This window comes from Cyanistes caeruleus, unplaced genomic scaffold (genome assembly GCF_971803275.1).
Source record: "Cyanistes caeruleus unplaced genomic scaffold, bCyaCae1.hap1.1 HAP1_SUPER_30, whole genome shotgun sequence".
Lineage (NCBI taxonomy): Eukaryota > Metazoa > Chordata > Aves > Passeriformes > Paridae > Cyanistes > Cyanistes caeruleus.
Window position 1 is genome coordinate 3786228 of NW_028256295.1, and position 19214 is coordinate 3805441.

At 52.1% G+C, this 19214-nt stretch overlaps 3 protein-coding genes across 3 annotated transcripts; 2 read left to right on the forward strand and 1 right to left on the reverse strand.

Moving 5' to 3' along the window:
• Window positions 1-89: 89 nt before the first annotated feature.
• LOC147645342 (uncharacterized) lies at window positions 90-3537 on the reverse strand. Its single transcript, XM_086874887.1, has one exon. It carries the CDS (start codon window positions 2181-2183, stop codon window positions 90-92), a length of 2094 nt encoding a protein of 697 aa, XP_086731013.1. The 5' UTR covers window positions 2184-3537.
• A 6221-nt stretch (window positions 3538-9758) lies between these two features.
• On the forward strand, window positions 9759-11636 carry LOC147645343 (uncharacterized). Its single transcript, XM_086874773.1, has 3 exons — window positions 9759-9816; window positions 10256-10334; window positions 10521-11636. Exons 2-3 carry the CDS (start codon window positions 10283-10285, stop codon window positions 11189-11191), a joined length of 723 nt encoding a protein of 240 aa, XP_086730899.1. The 5' UTR covers window positions 9759-9816; window positions 10256-10282; the 3' UTR covers window positions 11192-11636.
• Window positions 11637-14419: 2783 nt separating this feature from the next.
• On the forward strand, window positions 14420-18348 carry LOC147645344 (olfactory receptor 14J1-like). Its single transcript, XM_086874775.1, has 2 exons — window positions 14420-15259; window positions 17160-18348. The coding sequence occupies exon 2, from the start codon at window positions 17183-17185 to the stop codon at window positions 18113-18115; it is 933 nt and encodes a 310-aa protein (XP_086730901.1). The 5' UTR covers window positions 14420-15259; window positions 17160-17182; the 3' UTR covers window positions 18116-18348.
• The last annotated feature ends 866 nt before the right edge of the window (window positions 18349-19214 follow it).

The window sequence follows — 19214 nt, forward strand, 5'->3', positions numbered from 1 at the left end:
TAAGTTCATGGTTTATCTGATCTTCATGTCCCTCGGTGTTCTTCTGTAGAAAATAAACAAAACAGAGTCTGCCACATAGGGGCAGGAGATTAAAATGATGGAATTATCCAATGGGTGTTTATCCAATGCTCTATCCCCAGGGCATCGGAGGTTACCCATGAATATTCTCCTGTAGTTCTTTTAAAAGTTTCAGTTTGGACTAACCAAGATATAATCCCCACTCTTACCAGCAGAAAGCGTAAAATTTCTTGCCACTTTTCCTTTTGCCATACTGGAATTCTGTTTACTTCCCAGTCCTTTTGTTGCCAAAAAGGAAGCCACTCAGTAATTCCCTTGAACATAGCAGAGGAGTTAGTGTAGATACAGACAGGAGAGGTATTCTGTACCTCATGTTGGAAAACACTCCAAACAGCTATCAGCTCTGCAGCCTGAGTGCTGCTTTCTTCCTCAGTAACGATTTGTTCAGCAGAGGAAAGCTGGAGGGCTACTGCCCCGCACCTCCACACCTCTCCCTCTCGTTTGGCAGAGGTATCAGGGAACCAAGAGTTTGCTGATTGTTTTTGCTCACTGTCCAGAACCTGTGAGTGGTGTTGCTTTGGCCCACTGCCCAGAATCAGTTGAGGGTGAGGTGGAGCGCTTGGTACAATGGGGCTGGAATCCTGCCACTGAGAGACCAATTCACTTAATTTTTTAAGCGGCAGGTTAACCATTAAACCCTTCGGTACCCCTTTCTTCACCCCCAAGTTCCACCAATACTGTAGGCTAGAAATCAGCCTACCCTTTTCTGTTTTTATGTTGGGAGGGGTTTCTTTAATTATCAAGTCAGGTTTGTCATGGCTGCTACTTAAGCTCTCAGTTTTTTGTATCACCTGATTTTTTACAGCTCCTTCTGTTATTGAGAAGATGTTAGAGTCATGTTCAATCCGGGCATACCACTTTCTCACTGTGGCCCTCTGGGCCACCCCGTCAGGGTGGAGAGTCCCAGTAGTGGCTGTCTTAGTAATTTCAAAAGGGCCTTTTAATGCAATTGGTTGTTGTTGTGTAATTTTTTCTACTTCTATGAGAGCTGGATTAACTACCAACAATCCCTTTTCCCAGGTAGTGCACCTCTTTTCAGCATCTTTATTTTTTATTACTTCTTTTTCATCTCCTCCCACAAGGATATCATCTATGGTTGTTTGGAGGAGAATTGCTGTAGGTTTCAGTGATTCTGGAAGACCACAAATTAAAGGGGTCATAATTTCAGCTTTCACAGGTAACAAAATTGGTGATTCATAACCAACAATTAATTTTCTTTCATAAATCAGTTGTAGACAAGCTGCCTTATGCATGTTTTCTAGAATTTGGTCTGGGGAGCCGGTTAGAGCTACAGGATCTCCCCTTTCCAGGGGGTTAAGTCCCCCTGCCCAATATGCAGCTCGCTGTGTTAGGGACCATGGGTTGCGGTTATCTCCTGTTGTTAAGAAAACACCATGTCCCCAGTAACCGCTTGCTTCTTGTTCAGATAATCGAATTTGATCTCCCCCTGTGAGAGACACTCGAAATACATATTCTGTCTCTGACTCGTGAGGGAGACGCCCATACTCCTTTTTTAACTTAGCCAATTCAGTAGCAGTGTACGGGATTTCTTTAGTGGTTATATGTGGATCAAGATCTTCATCATTGATATAGTTATATTCTGTTTTAATCAAAGGTCTTATTTGGGAGCAACAGTTTTCACCACAGTTTTTTACCAAATGTAATTCTGCTTGAGAATATTTGTGATTTATCTGAGGAGTTTCTTTTTCCAGCGACTCCTTAAAGGAATCAGCACACTGTGAATTTTTGGCACACTCCTCACTCAGAGCAGTTCGTAACAAATTATTTTCATTTTGCAAACTTTCAACTAAATTTTGTAGGGATTCAATAATTGCATTTTCTTCCTGCCTTCGTCTCGTGCGAGCCTCTACAGCTGACGTAAGGCAAGCTCCCAATACAGAACAAATTATGGTTTTATTACGGCCAAATTTGAATTTTGCCTCATGTTGCAGGGAGCAAATTCTATCAGTTACATTTTCCAGGTTGAACCAATTATTTTGAGCCCATTCTTCCCCAGCTGGGGAGGGCTTAGCATTGTGTTTTGCTAACAAAGCAATGAATGCAGCTTTACCTTTTATACTAGAGTTTTCAGAGTGTTCACTCATGTTAGTGTGTGTGAAGGGTTCAGTACCACTACAGGGAGGTAAGACTTAAGTTACGCACAGACGCAGCCTTTGCCATGTCACCCTTCGCGTCCCTGTATGGATGAAGAGACAAAATCTGCTTGGGAGGCACCCCTTTATGTTAAAATTCAAGTTGTCTCTTTACTACACCAAGCAGTCAAAATTCATCAAAAACACATAACAGTACACAGAACCACTACAGGGAGGTAAAACTCACACTACATCAGACGCAGCCAACGCTGCGTTCCCCCCTGCCGTGGGTGGAGAGACCAAATCTGCTTGGGAGGCACACCTTTATGTTAAAATTCAGACTCTCCGCTACACCAAGCAGTCAGCATATAAAAAACCAGTAAGTCCCACCTTTTGTACTCAAAGATCCCGTGTAAAATTCTGAAGACAGAGCCCTCAAATGAGTGTAGGGGTGCTTTTCACCTGGGCGTGTGCAGTTTGCGAGAAATTCGAGTCGCCTCCCTTGCTTTCTAGACACTGCTCACCAGCGTGGCAGGCTAGGTGTGGCTGAAGCGAAACGTCCTTCCCCTGATACAGACTGCACAACAACCTGCAACCCCTTCTGTCTCTCAGAATCCTGTCCGTGACGCCAATTTATGTCACGATCCGCAAGGTGGGATTCGTGATGTGGTTCTTTTAGCCGGTCTTAGAGTACAAAAGATTATCAGCAAACCAAGGACTTAAACAAGAAAACACAGTTTATTGAGTGCTCATCAGCACTAATATGTGATAGAGGGAAAGAAAAGAGAAAGCAAAGCATAAGGAAAAGAGAGTAAGGGGATTATAGCTACCAACGTCGAAGTCCACTCAGCCGTCCAACGACGCAGAGTCTTCTGTCCGTTGGGGAGATCTCAAAGGAAGGTGAGTTTGGGGTATAATTTTATAGTCTTTTGCAAAGCGAGGGGCGCAGGGCCAAAACCAGATGAGATTGATGATCATTGTAATGAAATTCCATTGCGCAGGGAGCAGGTGTAGGGTACAGAGCGATCCATGTCTTGCAAGTCTTTGCTCACCAGCAGGAACAAGGACAAGGTGTTGTGGAAAACCCATTGCACAGGGTACCAGGCACAAACCTCTGCTCACCAGCAGGAATGAGAGCCATGAGTCGTGGAAAACCCGTTGTGCAGGTTACCAAGGCTCTGCTCACCAGCAGGAACGAGAGCAGTGTACCGTGTAACCACCTGCAAACAATCACTGAGCAAACATCCATCTCAGCTAGGCCCAAACCCCCAAACCAAGTCCCTTGTGATATTCAGGGTCTCAGTCTCTGTCCTTGAGACGGTTGTGAGACAGATGAGGGAATCTTCGGACCGTCTCTTACACCATGGCAACATCTGACCCATTGTTATGGTCTGTTTCCATGACAACCATCACAGCCCCTGTTGCTATGGTCAGTCCCTTGGCAGCTCCATGGAGACCCCATGCCAGGGGTGGTTGCCATGGACACCAGCTCAGACCTGGAGCCAGAGCCCATTGCCATGGCAACCATTTGCATTCCCATCCCCAGGCTCATGGGATCCCAGAGCCACAGAATTGGCTGAGTTGGGAGGGAGCCATGGGGATCCTCCAGTCCAACTGCTGGCCCTGCACAGGACACCCCAACAATCCCAGCCTGGGCCTGGCAGCGCTGGCCAAACGCTGCTGGAGCTCAGCCAGCCCTGGAGCTGGGAGCCTTCCCTGGGGAGCCTGTTCAGTGCCCCAGCAGCCTCGCGGGAAAAACCTTTTCCTCACATCCAGCCTAAACCTGCCCGCCTCAGCTCCAGCCGCTCCCTCCACTCCTGTCCCTGGGCACCAGAGGGAAGAGGTTCCCGCAGCCCCCAGCCAGGGACCCGCTCCCAAGGCTGCTGCCATGGCAACCAGGCCTGGCACCAGCTGGGATGCTCGGTTTCCACGGGTTGGGCTTCAGGAATGGCATTCCCCAATTTCCTGCTCCTGCTGAAACCGCGCTGCTGCTCGCTTCCCTCCCACCTCCCATGGAAAGCACAAAAGGCAAAGATCCCAGGCTGGGATAAGAACAATTTATTGAGAACAGCAACAAGATAAGGAACAAACAGACACAGAAATACATTTTGTAACAGAAAGGATAAGACAAACCATTCACAGGGAAACCTAAACCACCACCGACTGTTTCCTCCTGAACATGCATTTCCTCCTGCCAAGAGAGGATACCCTTCTACTCTGGTGAGAGAGAGGGAGTCCTTTTCCTGCCCCTGGCAATGACCTGAGATGGGATTGAATATAATGACAGGACCATGGCCAGACTCTCATGTTCTTTAATCCCACATCATGTCATTACCACGGGCAGGAAAAGGTACAGGTGTCTTCCCAGCATGGATAACAGGGAACATGGATCACCACGTCTCTTCCCAATGTCAGTCTTCCAATGTGAGATGAAGCTGGAGCAGTGCACTAAGCTCTTCCTGCACTTGAACCAATCGCAGGGCTTCCCTTACCGGTGCTTCCGTTGGTCTGGTCAAGTTAGAGCTCCGGGTGAAGCTCTTCCCACACTGTGCACATGTGTAGGGCCTCTCCCCAGTGTGGATGCGCCGGTGCCTGATGAGGTGGGTGTTGTACTTGAAGCCCTCCCCACAGTCGGGGCAGCGGAAGGGCCTCTCATCCGTGTGAATCCGCTGCTGCAGGACAACATCGGAGCTCCTCTGAAACCTCTTCCCACACTGGGGACACTCGTAGGGCCTCTCCCCAGTGTGGATGCGCTGGTGGATGATGAGGTGGGAGCTGCAGCTGAAGCCCTTCCCACATTCCCCACACTCGTAGGCCCATTCCCCAGTGTGGATCATCTGGTGGCAGATCAGTTTAGTGCTCGAGCTGAAGTTCTTCCCACACTCCAAGCACTTGTAGGGCTTCTCCCCATCCTGAAGCTGCTCATGGACCACCAGCTCAGAGCCCCGGCTGGATCTCTGGCCGCCTTCCCGGCACAGGGTGGGTCTTTCCTCCTCAGAGCACCCTGGGCTGGGTTTGGAGCCCCTCCTCCTGCGGGACCTCTGGGGATTTTCCTCCCTGTTGGAGTCCTGCACCGTGGAGCCACTCAAAACGTCCTCTTCCACAAGGTTCTGCCGTGGGGATTTGTCCTCCCTGGTCTCCATCCTCAGCTCCTTGTCTGGGGGAGGAAGGACAAGGAGAGGATGGGATTTGCCTCCGTGCCAGAGGGAAGGGGAAGGAGATCCCCCCAGTGCGTCCCCGGCAGGACGGCGTCGGCAGCGGGGTTGTCCTGCAGCCGGGGGCCAGGCTGGGCTGGGAGATGGAGCAGGAGAGAGGGGGAAAGGGGCACTGACTTCCTCCTCACCTGCCTGGGTGTCCCATGGCATCTTCCTCTTCCTCACAGCCTGCTTCTCCATCCAGCCAAGGTTTGGGACTGGAAACTCCTGGTTTGAGAGTAAACAAGGAATGAGCACATTGAGTTTGATGGTCCCTCTTACCAAGCCCATCTCTAGAAGTCACCTGGGCCTCTGATGTGACTTAGTTTGAATGGAGTTTGCTAAGGAAGGCAGAAATCACCACTGAAATTGATAAAAAATGTAAGCATCCCATCCCCTCCGAATTATTATAATCTTGAAACCAAAGTGCTCTCAGGTAACAATATGGGAAAAGGAATATAAATTCTTTACTAAAGAAAGGAAAATGAAAATGCAGCAGTACAAAAAAAAAAAAAAAAAAAACAACAAAAAGCAACACACCAACAGAGTCAGGACCTTACACCCTGTTGGTCAGGGTGCTGGTAGCAGTTTGATTAAATGGTGGCTGCAGTCCTCCTGGAGTGACAGATGTGGTTCTGTTGAAGCAATGATCCCATAGGAGATTGTAGCTTACCTCAGAAGTTCTGGCGCTGTAGATGGGTCTGGTCTCTCCTCTGGGAATCCAGTGGACAAAGACTGCCTGTGGTGTTCTGATTCTCAGATTATATCCATGCAGGAATGCTTGGCTCCTCCCCCTGGGTGGAGCATCTCACAATGGGATAATGTCATTTTATTAGTCCTGCAGTGAGACTCAATGGCCCATTAACAGAAGATATCCCCCTGGAGGAAGGATGGGTGGTGGAAGAGATAAAGAACACTGCCCCACCTGGTTTTAACAGCTGGCCCATTAACAGAAGATATCCCCCAGTTATGAGGGATGGGTGATGAAAGAGATAAAGAAAACTGCTCTACCAGGTTTTAACAGATGGTGAGAGAATACATACTTTTGGTTACATCTTGCATTGCAGCCCAGGACATGTGGTCCATAAAAATTTTACACCACCAAATTTCAGCCCTGAAAATTCCTCCCAAGAGTTCTCCATCTCTGTTCTCTCCCCTTTGGTGTTCAGGGTTTCCCCCCTGTCCCAGCTGCTGGGGGTCTCGTGTGTATGGGGGTCCCACGTCTACTAGTTTCCTGCCATGTCCAGTCTGCTGGGAGTACCAGGAATATGAAAAGTTCCCCCTGTTTCCATCTCCCCACTTAGGGATGCTGGGACACCCCAGTATCCCCCCAAGGGGAATTTTCCACTCAGCTTTGGAGTTCTTCATTCTTCAAAGATCCGCCTCAAAAAACCCAACCCCTCAGGATGTCTCGGCTGAGCTCCCCCTCCCAGGTCACCTTTGGCATGGGGGTGATGATCCCACAGGTGGAGAGCTGTGAATTCAGGGAGTGCTTGACCTCGTGATTCTTTCTCCTTTCTCTGATCTTCCTTTGTCCCTCCTTCAGGCTGAAGAAGCTGCTCAAGGAGTCAGAAGAAAAACTCCAAGTCCCTTGGAGCTTCAATTGGCCCCACTGAGGGCAGGGACTGCCAAAGGCTCCCCAGGGACTGGTGAGAGCAGATCCTGGAGACCAGGATTGCCGCGAGCCAAAGGCTCTGAGCAGGGAACTGCAATGCTGAGCCAGCCCTGGCTGGGTTGGAGGAAGCAGAAAGGCCAAGCCCTGAGCCCAGGCCTGGCCCAGCAGGGCCTGTCCCTCACGGGTGGCTCGGGGCTCTTTGTGGGGCAGTGGGATGTAAGGGGCAGCAAGGACAAATGCCATAAACCTGTGTGACACTCCAGATCCTTATGGAACCAAGGGGCCAGTGTGACACCATGGGAAGTTGTGGAACCAAGGGGATCATTGTGGCACTCTTGGGCCCATAGAACCAAGGGACCAGTGGGACACTCTGGGGCCTTATGGAAACAAGAGGTCACTGTTAGCCTGCGGGGCTGTAACACCCCAGAACACTTCAATGCTGGTGGTAACCAAAGGTTCCTCTGCTTGAGTTTGGTGCACAGGAGAAACAACAACCAGATCTTCTCAGCATGGACAGATGCAAAGAATATTCTTGGCAGGAAGGGACCCACAAGGACCATCAAGTCCAGCTCTTAAGTGAATGGCCCCACAAGGACTGAACCCACAACCTCAGTAATACTGGCACCATGCTCTGACCAACTGAGCTAAGAGGTCAAAATGACACAAAATTTAACTGGCAAAATATAGACAATCAAGGAATTTTGGCAAAGAGTTTAATACAACATCCAACTGAACATAAAACTCCTACCAAAGCATTAACTTTGCAAACTTAGCTCATTTAACCTAAAAAGTGTTAACCCTTAAGATTTTGGGTAACATTAATATATCCAAAAATGTTCCAGGTACTTAGGATAGGAAGGAGAAGAAAAGGAGACCAGAAACACGTAAGATCGACAGAAAAACACTTCCAGGATGATCCCAGTCACTCCCACTACAATCTCACTCACTCCCAGTATTTGCTGTTGCACCCAGCCACCCCCAGTATGGTTCCATTCACTCCCAGATCCTCCCAGCATGATTCCAGTCATGGCCAGAGTGACTCCCTGTCACTCCCAGGATGGGCCCAGTTGCTCCCAGTCACCTCCAGCATGATTCCAGTCACAGCCAGCACCTTTTCAGTCACTCACATTATGATACCAGTTAGTTCCACTTGGATCCCAGTATAATCCCAGCATGGGCACAGCTGCTCCCAGGATTATCCAGTGTGGTTCCAGTTGTTCCCATTTACCTGCACTGTGGTTTCAGTCTCTCCCAGTCTATCCAAGTTGCTCCTAGTCACTCCTCAGGTGCTTCCAGCCTGATCCCAGTTGCTCCCAGACACTCCCAGTCACCCTGAGTGCAGTACTAGTTGCTGCCAGTATGGTCCCAGTCTTGCCCAGCATGGCCCAACTTCTCCCACTGTGATCCCAGTAGGATGCCAGTTACCCTCAGGATGGTTCCAGCTGCTCCCTGTTCCTCCCAGCATGATTCCAGTTGATGCCAGTTGGCCCCAGTATAGTCCCAGTCACTTCCCAGATGATCCCAGCTGCTCCCTGCATGGTCCCAGTTATGCCCAGCTGGAGTTGCCCCCAGTGTAGACCCTGTCACTCCCAGTTGCTCCCAGTTGTCCCCAGCATGGTTCCCATTGTTCCCAGTGTGTTCCCAGTCATCCCCAGTATGGTCACAGACACTCCCAGTATATCCCAGCTGCCCTCAGCATGTCCATAGCCATTCCCAGACACTCCTAGTAATCCCAGTTAGGTGCTTGTTATCCCAGTATGATCTCAGGTCCAGCATATCCCAGTCAAGCTGGGATTCACTCCCTGAATTCACAGCCCCCTCCCACCCGTGGGATCATCACCCCCCCATCCCACAGGTTACCAGGGAGGGGGAGCTCGGCCCAGATATCCTGGGGGCTTCCTGGGCTGGGTTTTTGGGGGTGATGATTGGAGAATGAAGAACACCAAGGCTGAGAAGAAAATGTCCTTTAGGGGGACATTTGGGGTTCCCAGTGGCAGCTGCTGGCAGAGGCAGCCTGGAGGAGCAGAGCCCTGTGTCCCCCAGGACCCCAAAGTGGGGAGCCCAGAGAGGAGGAGCGCCATGATTCGTGGGACCCTCAATTAAATAGAGAGGGGCAGGGGGGACTCCTTGGACCCCATGCACCCCTAAGAAGGGAATAAGGGGAGCAGGGACCCTGGGACCCCAAAAACCCCAAACATCCCTAAGTGGGGAGATGGAAATGGGAGGAAGTTTTCAAATTCCTGGCACTCACAGCAGCCAGAAGAGGTCAGGGACCGAGTGGACAGGGGACCCACAGTACAAGTGTGACCCCCAGCAGCTGGGACAGGGGTGAAAGCCTGAACACCAAAAGGGAGAGAACAGAGATGGAACTAGAACTCCTGGGAGGCATTTTCAGGGCCAGATTTTGGTGGTGTAAAATTTTTATGTACCCCATGTCTTGGGTTGCAATGCAAGATTCAACCAAAAGCATGTATTCTCTCACCATCTGTTAAAAACCAGAGAAGCAGTTTTCTTTATCTCTTTCATCACCCAGCCCTCATAACTGGGGGATATCTTCTGTTAATGGGCCAGCTGTTAAAACCAGGTGGGGCAGTGTTCTTTATCTCTTCCACCACCCATCCTTCCTCCGGGGAGATATTTTCTGTTAATGGGCCATTGAGTCTCAGTGCAGGACTGATAAAATGACATTATCCCATTGTGAGATGATCCAGCCAGGGGGAGGAGCCAAGCATTCCTGACTGGATATAATCAGAGCATCAAAGCACTACAGGCAGTCTTTGTCCACTGGATTCCCAGAGGAGAGACCAGACCCATCTACAGCACCAGAACTTCAGAGGTAAGCTACAATCTTCTACAGGACCACTGCTTCAACAGAACCACATCAGTCACTCCAGGAGGACTGCAGCCACCATTTAATCAGACTGCTACCAGCACCCTGACCAACAGGGTATCAGGTTGTATTCTGACTCTCTCAGAGTGCTGGTTTTTTGTGGTTTTTTTTTATTGTACTGCTGCATTTTCATTTTAATTTCTTTAGTAAAGAACTGTTATTCCTATATTTTTATCTGGGATCACTTTGAAATCAAGATTATAATAATTTGGAAAGGGCTGTTGCTTACATTTTTATCAATTTCAATGGAGGCTTCTCCTTTCCTTAGTAAACACCTTTCCTTTTAAATCAAGACACCCCAGATTCCTGGTGACTTCTAGAGAGGGACTTGGAGAGAGGGACTTTCAAACTCAACGTGCTCATTCTTTGTTTTCTCCCAAACCAGGATTTCCCCATCCCAAACCTTGGCTGGATGGATGAGAAGGCTGCAAGGAAGAGGAAGATCTCCCAGGACACCCAGGCAGGTGAGGAGGAAGTCAGTGCCCCTTTCCCCCTCTCTCCTGCTCCATCTCCCAGCCCAGCATGGCCCCCGGCTGCAGGACAACCCCGCTGCCGACGCCGTCCTGCCGGGGACGCACTGGGGGGATCTCCTTCCCCTTCCCTCTGGCACGGAGGCAAATCCCATCCTCTCCTTGTCCTTCCTCCCCCAGACAAGGAGCTGAGGATGGAGACCAGGGAAGACAAATCCCCACGGCAGAACCTCATGGAAGAGGCAATTTTGAGCAGCTCCACAGCACAGGAATCCAATGGAGAGGAAAATCGCCGGAGGTCCCGCAGGAGAAGGGACTCCAAACCCAGCCCAGGGTGCTCTGAGGAGGAAAGACCCACCCTGTGCCGGGAAGGCGGCCGGAGATCCAGCCAGGGCTCTGAGCTGGTGGTCCATGAGCAGCCTCAGGATGGGGAGAAGCCCTACAAGTGCTTGGAGTGTGGGAAGAGCTTCAGCCACAGCAACAGCCTGATCCGCCACCAGATGATCCACACTGGGGAATGGCCCTATCAGTGTGGGGAATGTGGGAAGGGCTTCAGCTGGAGCTCCCAACTCATCATCCACCAGCGCATCCACACTGGGGAGAGGCCCTACGAGTGTCTCGAGTGTGGGAAGAGGTTTCAGAGCAGCTCCAATCTCCTCCAGCACCAGCGGATTCACACGGATGAGAGGCCCTTCCGCTGCCCCGACTGTGGGGAGGGCTTCAAGCGTAACGGCGACCTCATCACCCACCGGCGCATCCACACTGGGGAGAGGCCCTACAAGTGTGCACAGTGTGGGAAGAGCTTCTCAGTCAGCTCTAACTTGACCAGACACCAACGGAGGCACCGGTAAGTGAAGCCTTGCGAGTGCCCGAAGTGCAGGAAGGGCTTTGTGCACTGCTCCAGCTTCATCCGCCCATGGAGAATCCACACTGGGAAGACACCGGGTGATCCGTGTTCCCTGTGATCCATGCTGGGAAGACACCTGTACCTTTTCCTGCCCATGTTAATGTCATGATGTGAGATCAAAGAACATGAGAGTCTGGCCATGTCCCTGTCATTATATTCAATCCCATCTCAGGTCATTGCCAGGGGCATAAAAAGGACTACCTCTCTCTCATCAGAGGAGAAGGGTGTCCTTTCTTGGCAGGAGGAAATACATGGCCAGGAAGAAACAGTCGGTGGCATTTTATTTTTCCCTGTAAATAATTTGTCTTATCCCTTCTGTTACCAGAATTATTTCTGTTTGTGTTAATTCCTCATCTCATTGCTGTTCTCAATAAATTGTTCTTATCCCAGCCTGGGATCTTTGGCTTTTGTGCTTTCCATGGGAGGTGGGAGGGAAGCGAGTGGCAGCAAGGTTTTAGCAGGAGCAGGAAATTGGGGAATGCCATTCCTGAAGCCCAGCCCGTGGAAACTGAGCATCCCAGCTGGTGCCAGGCCTGGTTGCCATGGCAGCAACCTTGGGAGCGGGTCCCTGGCTGGGGGCTGCGGGAACCTCTTCCCTCTGGTGCCCAGGGACAGGAGTGGAGGGAGCGGCTGGAGCTGAGGCGGGCAGGTTTAGGCTGGATGTGAGGAAAAGGTTTTTCCCACGAGGCTGCTGGGGCACTGAACAGGCTCCCCAGGGAAGGCTCCCAGCTCCAGGGCTGGCTGAGCTCCAGTAGCGTTTGGCCAGCGCTGCCAGGCCCAGGCTGGGATTGTTGGGGTGTCCTGTTAAGGGCCAGCAGTTGGACTGGAGGATCCCCATGGCTCCCTCCCAACTCAGCCAATTCTGTGGCTCTGGGATCCCATGAGCCTGGGGATGGGACTGCAAATGGTTGCCATGGCAATGGACTCTGGCTCCAGGCCTGAGCTGGTGTCCATGGCAACCACCCCTGGCATGGGGTCTCCATGGAGCTGCCACGGGACTGACCATAGCAACAGGGGCTGTGATGGTTGTCATGGAAACAGACCATAACAATGGGTCAGATGTTGCCATGGGAACAGACCACAGCAGGGAGACAGCTCTGGCCAGGAGCAGCTCCTGAGCACAGCCCAGCAGGGCTGGGGCCCTGCCAGGGCAGCTCAGGGACACAGAGAGCAGGCCCAGACAGAGCTGCCAGGGGCTCAGCACTGGCAGGGGCTGTGGGATGTGCCAGAGGGGGCTGTGTCCCAGCAGCACCTCTGTGGCTGTGTCCTGGAGCCCCAGAGCAGCTGTGATGTCAGAAAGGGGCTGTGTGACAGCTCTGAGTGGGCTGTGTGAGGTCACAGATGGGACTGTGACATCACAGAGTTTGTTGTGTGAGGTCACTGAGCAGCTACGGTATCATAGAGGAGATCTGTGACATCACAGTGTAGGTTGTGACATTGTAGTGTGGCTGCATGACATCACAGCATGGCCTGGGTGATATCACTTAGTGGGTGGTGATATCAGAGAGAGGACTATGACACTAGAGGTTAGATAAAGAATATCACAGAGAGGGTTGTGACATCACTGAGCAGACTGTGACACCACATGGTGGTGATATGAAATCCTAAAGTGGGCAGTGACATCATAGAAGAGCCATGTGACATCTCAGGACAGGTTGTATGACATCACAGTCCTGACTGTGACATCACAGAGTGAACTATGACATCAAATGTTGCTGTGTGATATCACAGGAGGATATGTGATATCACGAGGTGGTTTTGTGGCATATAGGAAGAGATGTGACATCACAGAAATGTGGTGTGACATCCCAGAGCAGGTTGTGTGACACCACTGAGTGGGCTGTGACATCCCAGGTTTCTGTGTGACATCTCGAGGTCACTGGGGAGGTCACTCTGCCCCGACCTCCCTCACAGTTTCCCCCAGAGAAGGCCAACGCTGCCCTTGGAGCAGCCTGTCTGCACAGAAACACTTCCAGGGCTCTCTGCATTTCCCTTCCCTCACTCTTGCCTCACTCACAAACCTCCCAACAACCCACTTGGTGCTTTCAGCTGCAAGGAGTTCAAAGCTTGTCTGTCCTTCAGCAGCTGCTCTAATTCTGCCTTCAGCCAACTCTGGGGTTGTGTTTATTGTAGAACTCCCTGTGTGTCTGAAACATTCCTTGCGTGGTTCTGCCTTGGGGAAGGGGAACCTCCTTGGTGGCACCTTGGGCTTGGCACACACTTGAGGAGGGTGTCTGTTTTCCATGGGGAAACTCAGCAGTTTTAGATTGCTAAAATCAAAGAAGGAAAACCCCTCTTTGCCTGAGTGCAGCCAGTTCTGTGAGCAAAGCAGGTCCCAGGGGAGTGAGGAGAGACAGGATGGGGCTGGGGAATGTGGAGCAAGGTTGTCCCCACTGGGTCAGACCTCAAGGCACAGCTTCTCTGACCTGGCCACACCTCCTTAGGAGAGACCCTGGATCAATATCCATCACTGAATGCTGCAATCACCTCTGCTCTAAAGAGAACAGGAATAAAAGACACCCTTTATAATAGGAATACATATTTCTTAGAAGCTCTTTGAACTACTTCTCCATAACTGTTGTAGGAAACTTTCCTAAGAACTGCACCAGACCAGAGGGAAATCAAGGCACAGCCATGGTTTGTTAGGATTTGCTTGATCCTAATGAGCCCCGTGGTGCATTTGGAGCTGAGCCCTTGAACCTCAGGGCCTGAGAGGAGATTGCACAAACCTTTCCAGGAGCCCAAGTCAGAGGAAACACCCAAAGTGTCTCCAGGCATTAATGGGTCCCACTGAGGTCCATCCCCAACACAGGCTCCTCATGGACTCCTTGGAGGAGAGAACTGGAGGCCAGGATTGCACAAAAACCTCCCAGAGACTCAGTGTGGGAAGGAAAATCCAAAGTAGCTGAAAAAGCCCTGAGTATCTCAAAGTATTGATGAGCCCCACTGAGTGTCAATGCAAAGCTCCCAAGGGACTTGTTAAAGCAGATAATTGGGGCCAGGATTGCACAAACTAATCAGAGACTCAGGGTGGGAAGGAAAAAGGAAAGTACCTTAAGAACCTGAAGTACCTTGAAGCATTAATGAGCCCCACTGAGTGTTGTTACTGACAAAGGCTCTCAAGGGACTAATTACAGCAGATAATTGGAGGCCAGGATTGCACAAAGCTCTCAGAGACTCCAAGGCAAAAGCCAAAGTCCTTTGAAAAAGCTGCAGTCCCTGGGAGCATGAAGGAGCCCCCAGGGCCATTCCTGAGCAAGGCTCCCCAGGGACTCCTTCCAGCAGATCCCTGAGGCCACTGGCATGTGGGCTAGGGGGGATGCTGAGGGCAGGCCAAGGGGGTGACAGTGGCCAGCCTTGCTGGGGCTGTGCCAGGAGGCCCCAGGGCCTCAGGACAAGGTGTCTCCTCACAGCCCTTGCTGGCACAGCATTGGCTGCTGTGGCCCAGGGCACCAAGCCTTGGCTTCTCTTTGTCCCCAGCTGTCACCAGTGCCTCCAGTTCTCTGCTCTGCCTGGGGCCTGGGGACACTTTCTCAGTCACATCCCTCAGTGGGACCCATTAAAAGTGAAAGAAACTTTGGAGTTGGATTCTGACTTGGAGTTCTTGAGAGGTTTCTTCCCCTCCCTGTCAGGGACTGATGTTCAGGGCCTCAGCACAAAGCCCCAAGAGGCTCATTCAAGTCCTGCTGCTGTGTCTGTGCTGCTGAGCTGGGCCGGGCTCCTGGCACAGAGGCAGCTCCTGGAAACCAAGAAGAGCTTCAAAAGCACATTTCTCTTGCTGAGCAGCTCTTCTGCCAGCCCAGCAGGGCTGGGGCACTGCCTGCAGCCACCCTGGGCACAGCCCAGAGGCACAGAGAGCTTCAGTCAGTCAGGGCTGGGAAGGTGCTGAGAAGTGCCTGGGGCAGAATCCCTGCCAGCCCTTGGCACAGGAAGCCTCTGGCTGCAGGACAATGCAGCTGCAGCTCCTGGAGGCATCTCCTAAAGCTGGAACATGCCAGTGCCTACAGACTCTGTGAGTACAGCTCTGAGTATTTCTGGTGTAGGAGAGGTGAATGCTCCTGAAGCTCTGACATGCTGAGGGTTTCTGATCAGTCATAGAATATTTCCAAGACAAGGATTTTGATAAAAATGAGGACATTTTTCTAAGACTTTGTATTCAGTTTCCTACTATTTCAGAATGGCAGGGAGGAGGGATAACTATTAAAGGTATTGTGAATTTTGTCAATGCCTGAGGTATCTGAACTGTTACTTTGAGCGATCAGTAGGTTCACAGGAGATTCCTAATGTGTTTTCAGCCCCTCTGCCCATGGATTTCACCATGGAAATTATACAGGGACTACAGCAAATCAGGGGCTGCATAAAAGGGAAGTTTGTGCTTTTTTAATCTAGTTCTTTGGGTTGCCTGGATGGGAAATTGCACACTGATATTCAGCTCTCATTTAATTTCTCTATTCAACCTCTGATGACAGGTTGCAATAAATTAAAAAAAGTAAATTCTCAGATCTTAACCAGGCACTGACAGAAATCAGCACAGGGCCCCTTCCAGGCAGCATCAGTGTCCTTTTCCAAACTCCTCAGGGTTGCTCTGCCATTGCCATCAGAGCCTGCAGAGCCAGAGCTTCCCCTGGGCAGTGCCCTGAGCTGGGAGGGCTCTGCAGGGCAGAGCTGAGCCCCCAGGGCTGGGCTGGGCTGGGGCTGGGCTGGCAGGGCCCAGCCCTGGGCACAGGGCAGCAGCTGCTGGCAGGGACAGCTCCAGGCAGCAGAGCCCTGGGCAGGCAGTGGGGGGAAAGTGGCACCAAGCTGTGCTGGGATTTTAGTTTAAAGTTTAAAGTTTAAAGTTTAAAGTTTAAAGTCTTTTCCCAAATTAACTATTCCATGATTACTTTTATACAGATCCCCATGCCAAGACACAGCAAATGTGTCAATGCAAATGCCTGAGGGTGATTGTCCTGCACTGGTGCTGCCTGGCAGGAGCTGGGCAGGGCTGGGCAAGGAAAGGCTTTTCCTCAGAGCCTGGCTCTCTCTCCTTGCCTTGCCCAGGTGCTCCTGGCATTGCTGACAGCTCTCTGGGAATGGCAGCTCCAGCTGCAGGGCAGGCCCAGCCCTTGGGCTCCTCCTGTGCAGGCTGGGCACAGCAATGGGATGTCCCAGCTCCCTCTGCCCCAGGAGCTCTGGGCAGGGTAGGCTGGGAGGCTGGGAATGACCCGACTCTCCTCCAGCAGTGCCATGGACAGGACCCTTGGTGTGTCCTTGGGATGCCACCCAAGCTGTGAGCTGTCTCCAGGGGACACTGGGGACAGGAGTGTCCTTGGCCAGGAGAGGGGCTGAGACTCTGAGAAAGGCTGAACCAGTTTGCTGTGCTGTGGGTCCCTCTGCTCTCAGCTGTGTCAGGCTGATTTTCAGGGGAACACAGTGCCTGCCCTCGATCTCAGAAAGGGCAGCTGGGGACAGATGGAGTGACAGAGCAGCTCCCCTGACCCTTCACTGAGTTACAGCCAATGCTCCTGCATTGCACATTTCTCTCTGATCTCTCTGGGCACAGCAGGAAACCCTCTCAAACTGCCTTTGGCCATCACCATTCCTGACCCCTGGGACAGGAGATGCAGCCAGGCTCCTCTGCCTCAGGAGCAGTTTGGGCTGATGCAGTCCAACCCCAGGACTGGCCCCTGACCCCGTTCCCATGACCCCACTGCTGCAGAACAGAGCTCACTCCTCACTGTCCATGGGCAGAGCCCCTGCTCATCACAGCAACGGGGCCAGATCCCAGCAGAGCTCCAGGCACGGGGCTGAAGGAAGGGCTCTGAGAAAAGGAAAATTGGGTGGCACAGAGCAGCAGGAGCCGGGCTGGGAGAAACGGCTTCTATAGCTCAGTAAAGTCTCCCCTGACTTGTCACTTTCTCCTCCTTCAACAGCACTCCATGGCCAGAGTGAAGAAATGTCCAACAGCAGCTCCATCAGCCACTTCCTCCTGCTGGCATTGGCAGACACGCGGCAGCTGCAGCTCCTGCACTTCTGCCTCTTCCTGGGCATCTCCCTGGCTGCCCTCCTGGGCAACGGCCTCATCATCAGCGCCGTAGCCTGCAGCCACCACCTGCACAGCCCCATGTTCTTCTTCCTGCTCAACCTGGCCCTCACTGACCTGGGCTCCATCTGCACCACTGTGCCCAAAGCCATGCACAATTCCCTCTGGGACACCAGACACATCTCCTACACAGGATGTACTGCACAAGTCTTTTTTTTTGTTTTCTATGCCACAACAGAGTATTTCCTCCTGACCATCATGTGCTACGACCGCTACGTGTCCATCTGCAAACCCCTGCACTACGGGACCCTCCTGGGCAGCAGAGCTTGTGCCCACATGGCAGCAGCTGCCTGGGCCAGTGCCTTTCTCTATTCACTGCTGCACACAGCCAATACATTTTCCCTGCCCCTGTGCCATGGCAATGCCCTGGGCCAGTTCTTCTGTGAAATCCCTCAGATCCTCAAGCTCTCCTGCGCCAAATCCTATCTCAGGGAACTTGGGCTCATTGTGCTAAGTGCTTTTCTGTATTTTGGCTGTTTTGTGTTTATTGTTTTCTCCTATGTGCAGATCTTCAGGGCTGTGCTGAGGATCCCCTCTGAGCAGGGACGGCACAAAGCCTTTTCCACCTGCCTCCCTCACCTGGTTGTGGTCTCTCTGTTCCTCAGCACTGCAGCATTTGCTCACCTGAAGCCCCCCTCCATCTCCTCCCCATCCCTGGATCTGGCAGTGTCAGTTCTGTACTCAGTGGTGCCTCCAGCCCTGAACCCCCTCATCTACAGCCTGAGGAACCAGGAGCTCAAGGCTGCAGTGTGGAGAATGATGACTGGATCATTTCAGAAACATTAAACTGTTGGCCACTTTCTGCAAATCACTTGTAATAAAAGTAATCTTTGATACTTATTGTTGGTTTCATTTTGGAGGTTCTTTTTCTTTGTTTTACTTTTCAATATTGTCCACAAAGAAATGTCATTGTTTGTGCCATTTCTCATTTTGTTTCTCTTCACCTTCCCTGTGCCCACACACTGTGTCAATAAGGAGCTGAGGTCTTGGTGGCTTTAAAGGAACTAAAGGATCTCCCAGCAAAGTTTTCTCCAGAGATGCCCCTTTTGTTCCCTTCTCTGGAGCTGCAGCAGCAGTGTCTGTGTGCAGAGCTGGGGGCAGATCAGTGCTGGCACAGCAGCTGTGCCCAGGAGCAGCAGCACTTGGTGTTGCCAGTGCTGCTCCCGTGCCACTGCCCCGCTGCCCTCCTGGCCCTGGTGTTGCTGCAGGGCCTGAGTGCTCTCGGGGCCGGGCACAGCCCTGGGGGTGGCAGTGCCGGGGCTGCAGCAGGGACAGGCCATGGGCACTGCTGGGGCAGCGCTGACGCCTCAGGGCAGGGCCTGGGGGCTCCAGGCTCCTTGCCCAGGCTCTCTCAAGAACACGGCCAGGCCAAAGCTCAGCACAGAAAACCCCCGTGAGCAGCCCCAGGGTGGCCGTGGGCAGGCTGGGGGCAAACAGCATGGCTGGGGCTCTGCAAGGTCCCTGGAGGAGATGGGAAGGAGCAGCAAAGCAGGGGCTGATCCATCCCCACTGCGCTGGACACCCCAGGGCAGCGTCCCAGAGCGTCCTCATGGAGCTGCCAACACCATCCCCCCTGTGCAGCCCTGGCCTCTCCCCCAGCTCAGAGAGGTGCCGCATCCTTGCAGGCACAGACACGGCAGCACTGGCTCAGGAGCCCCTGTTTGCACTGCCCAGAGCAGGCGTCAGCACCCCCATGGTGCTGCAGTGGGGAGATGAACCTGAGGGGGCACAAATGCCATCAGCCCCTGGGGCCAGGCAGGGCTGGGGGACGGGAGGGAAACCACTCAGGTTTGTCGTGGCCTCTGAAGTCACACAGAAAGTTTGTTCCCATGAGCTGTGAGTTTCCTGTGACACTGCAGACGTTGTTGCTCAGAGCCAGGGCTGC